The 4218-nt window shown below is 37.1% G+C and overlaps 1 protein-coding gene across 1 annotated transcript; it reads left to right on the top strand.

Moving 5' to 3' along the window:
• Nucleotides 1-438: 438 nt before the first annotated feature.
• Nucleotides 439-2960, top strand: B3GNT2 (UDP-GlcNAc:betaGal beta-1,3-N-acetylglucosaminyltransferase 2). Its single transcript, XM_019516614.1, has one exon. It carries the CDS (start codon nucleotides 484-486, stop codon nucleotides 1675-1677), a length of 1194 nt encoding a protein of 397 aa, XP_019372159.1. The 5' UTR covers nucleotides 439-483; the 3' UTR covers nucleotides 1678-2960.
• The last annotated feature ends 1258 nt before the right edge of the window (nucleotides 2961-4218 follow it).

The raw sequence follows: 4218 nt of genomic DNA, 5'->3' as shown, positions 1-4218 counted from the left end.
CCCAGCCATCCATTACTAGCACGCCAACATCTTCCAAATAGAGGTTGTGGGTGTTTTTGGTGCTCTGCCCAAAAATGTTGCTGACCCCTGCTCTGGATCTTATGTCTTTGCTTGCACCTGCAGGACATGTAAGAATCTCTCATAAAGTAGTTAATTGCTAAGTTGAATGTTTACGCCAATACATTGTTCTATTGTAGAAGTTTAAGTAAAATTTTAGACTGATAGAGACCTTGTTTTGTAATAGACCCTAAGCCCTTACAACTGTAACAAAGAACTTACATGCTAGAGGGTCGTGCATTGTTGTTGGTTGGGGGGGGGTTGTTTTGCTTAAGCAAGGAAGACCCCAGATCTTCAGTCATTGACTTGAGCTTGTTTATGGTTTTGAAGTGGTTGGCAATATTCTGTGTTGTTCTGAAATAAGTAACATGATGAAAACAATTGAATAAAATATAACATCGCCCCTTTTCTTTGCAGATATGAGAAATGAGTGTTGGACGCAGAAGATTAAAGCTGTTCGGAATTCTAATGATGGTAAACTTTTTTATTTATGTAATTGTGGAAGTTTCAAGAAGTGGTGGCCACGAGAAGAACGCAAAAGGACAGGTGGTTATACCTACCAGCAAATTCTGGAGGAAATATACCCCTCACAAGGCCTATTGGAACAAGCAGCAACAGAAGCTTGATCTCCTGTACAACCCCATTTTAACCTTGCTTTCCAATATGACTGTAGAAGAAAGTTTGATTTCAAATGCTAGTGTTCTGAATTCCTGTGATCCTGACCCATCAGTGACTTCAGAGGTTAATGACTTCGCAAATTTGCCAGACAGATTTAAAGATTTTCTGTATTATTTGAGATGTAGAAATTACTCATTAGTAGTGGATCAGCCAAACAAATGCAAACATAAACCTTTTCTGCTGCTGGCTATCAAGTCACTTATACCACATTTTGATAGAAGGCAAGCAATTCGGGAATCTTGGGGGAAAGAAATTAAATCTAGAGGTATAACAGTAGTGAGGGTCTTCTTACTGGGGCAGACCCCACCAGAAGATAACTTTCCCAACCTGTCAGATATGTTGAAGTTTGAGAGTCAAATTCATAAAGACATTCTTCTTTGGAACTATAGAGACACTTTCTTCAACTTGACTCTGAAAGAGGTGCTGTTCCTTAAATGGGTCACTAACAGTTGTTCAGATGTCCAGTTTATCTTTAAGGGGGATGATGATGTTTTTGTGAATACCCATCAGATCCTGGATTACTTGAAGAGCTTATCAAAGGACAAAGCCAAAGACTTGTTTATAGGTGATGTGATCAAAGATGCTGGACCTCATCGAGAGAAAAAGTTGAAATACTACATCCCAGAAAGTGTTTATGAAGGTTCTTATCCTCCATATGCTGGAGGTGGTGGGTTTCTGTACTCTGGTGACTTGGCATTGAGACTGAATAATGCATCTGACCAGGTACTTCTCTATCCTATTGATGATGTTTATACTGGAATGTGCCTTCAGAAACTTGGGCTTGCTCCAGAAAAACACAAAGGCTTCAAAACATTTGATATTGAAGAGAAATACAGGAATAACATATGTTCCTATACAAGCTTAATGTTAGTGCATAGCAGAAAACCTCAAGAAATGATTAAGATTTGGACACAGTTACAGAATCCACACTTAAATTGTTAATGCATTAAGTAATGTGTATAAGTGTCTTAAGTCCAAACACTTCTTTTCTAAGTTTGGGTCTGATTTCCTCTCTGAACTATTAAAAGTCCTTTGTCTTCATTAGCTAGAAACTTTTTTTTGTCCATACTTCAAAAAGTGAGAATAGTAATGTAATAACTTTTGACGGTATTATGTGAAGACGTGGTCCTGATCTTTCCACTGTTGCAGTGGTCATTATGTTTCAAACTTGCCTAAAAATAAATTAAAATAAACTTCAGAAGTTTTAACACCCAAATCATTGATTTGGTTAGCTGTTTGTAACGTTGGAAGTATGGAGTTACCCACTTACAGTTGCTGTTGCATCTTTCATTACTGGTTATGGGAGAAGATGTAAACTATTTCCATGAAAGATGCTGCCTGAATGAAATAGCAACATCACTTGGAAAGTTAGAAATTGGAGGAAATCAAATTTTATTTAAATGCTTTAATGTTGTTCTTATTTACTCTTCCTGTGTCTTATCCTACAGTATTCTCTCATTTAAATGTGATCTGCTGTGCAAAAATGTGTCTATCGAAGTCTGGAGGATTTTCCCTTTTTTGAGTAGTGCTTTTTCTTCAATTTATTTTATTTATTTTTTTTAAGCACAATATAACTTCAAAAGGGATAAAACTTAAAAGAGCTCTGAACACGCAAGGGGAAGGAGAGATATCATCTTGGCAATAGGCACAGTTTTGTTTCTGACTTCTTCAAAGCATAAATGATATTTTAAATGGTTTTGTCACTCCTATGAAAGGCTACTTGGTCCGTCTTGTTTTCTGTATTGGCTTCAAAACCCTTACCAAGTAGCTTGATTTGATACTGAAATGTGAAATTGCACTTAGCTTATAAAAATTTGGTTTGGATCTGTTCTACAAACTGGTAGCAAATCTAGAATTGTGCAGATCTTCTTAAATGTTTCAAAATTTGAAACTGAAACTTAGAAGTTGCATGATGGCTCATGTAGGGTTAAGTGTTCTCAAAACTCAGAATCTTTTTTTTCTTGCTCTGTTTCCTCATTTTGCTTATATGAGAGTTATTCTAATAGTGACTGCTTCCTTTGTATATGTAGAAGTGCCTGTCTATTTATTGTTCAGATTGAAGACCAAAACGTTTTCTTAAATATATTTTGTGTAACACTTTATTTGTATAGTGTTGTCACTCAGATATTTAAATGGAGCATGATATTTTAAATGAGATGTGTAACATATGTTAAATAAAGCTAATTGTTATTTTTGAATTTGAAAAATAAAATGTGATTTAAGTAGTTTTTGTATGTCTCCTTCTACATTTTAATACAGACTTGTGGAGCTATCAAGCTGTTAAATAAGAAACCATAAAAAGCTATTTTAAAGAACTTCTTAGGAATATCAAGTTGTTTATTCAATATATTACTGTTTGCAGTCTAGAATGCAGTAGACGTGGCAGAAAGACATGCTGAGTCCTAATTATGTTTCAGCTTTCTAAGTACTTAAACTACAGTTAGGCTAAGACAACATCAAATAGTAAAGAGCAAGAATAATGAACTCCTTTTTAAAACCCCGTAGGAAAAACTAGAGAGTTAGAAATAGGGAATTGTTTGTACCCATTTCTGTACTGTGGCAGGAGGGTGCAGAGAGTAGTACAAAGAGGCAGAGAAATAGATTTAAGGCTTAGTAGCTTAACCCCGCCCCTTATTTTTGTTGTTTAACAAACTGCTTTCCAGCTATAATACTTACCTGAACTCCTGTTCTTTCCCTCCTTGAAAGAACAGATTTTATGTCCTGTTGTCTGTCTCCCCCCGCTTCCCCCCCGCTTGAGGCTTCCAGAGCAGAGTAGTCAATAATGGGACCTCCAAGGCTGTTGCAAGGGTCCCAGAGTACCTGAAATGAAAACAGAAAATAGAGAAATACCCAGGACTATGGGGAGTGAGTTGCAACAGGGAACTGGATAACAAAAAGAAGATGAGAAAACAAACTGCAACTACTTCTTGAGGGTAAGCAAGAGCTACTCCTTGAGGGTAAGCAACCCCTCCCTACATCCCCCCCCTCCCAATTTTGTTAATTATATTGAAGTGTTGGTGTGCTATGTACTATAAAACATACAAGTGAACAATTAAATTGGTCATATATTTTGTTACAGGGAGAATAGTTAATTTAACAAGATGCAGGTTTGAAGGATTATGGAGCGAAGACGAGCAGGAGTGAGTAGTTAGCAGAAGACAACCAAAATGCACAGTATTACTGATTTTAAGGTAGTGGAGCAGATCACTTGCTGTAGTGGAGGAAGGAGCAGCACGGGAAGTGCAGAAATGAAAGCTATCTTAAAATAACCAGCTACCTGGTCAAAATAAGTAAACAAACAAGGGTGGAAATGGGTTTGGCTGCAGCTTAATGAATGGAACATGGTAGGAAGAAAGGAGGCGGTATTATTTCCCTGGTGGATATTTTACTCTGCCATATTCTACCATTAGGACCTACTGGTTTCTTGTCTACTGGGCCCTTGTCCTTAAATCCATCCTTGGGGAAAATGGAATGGTGGGGGGA

The sequence above is a fragment of the Gavialis gangeticus genome, unplaced genomic scaffold (genome assembly GCF_001723915.1).
Source record: "Gavialis gangeticus isolate Ggan-Ray unplaced genomic scaffold, GavGan_comp1, whole genome shotgun sequence".
Classification (NCBI taxonomy): Eukaryota; Metazoa; Chordata; order Crocodylia; family Gavialidae; genus Gavialis; species Gavialis gangeticus.
This window is presented reverse-complemented; position numbering and strand designations above follow the sequence as displayed.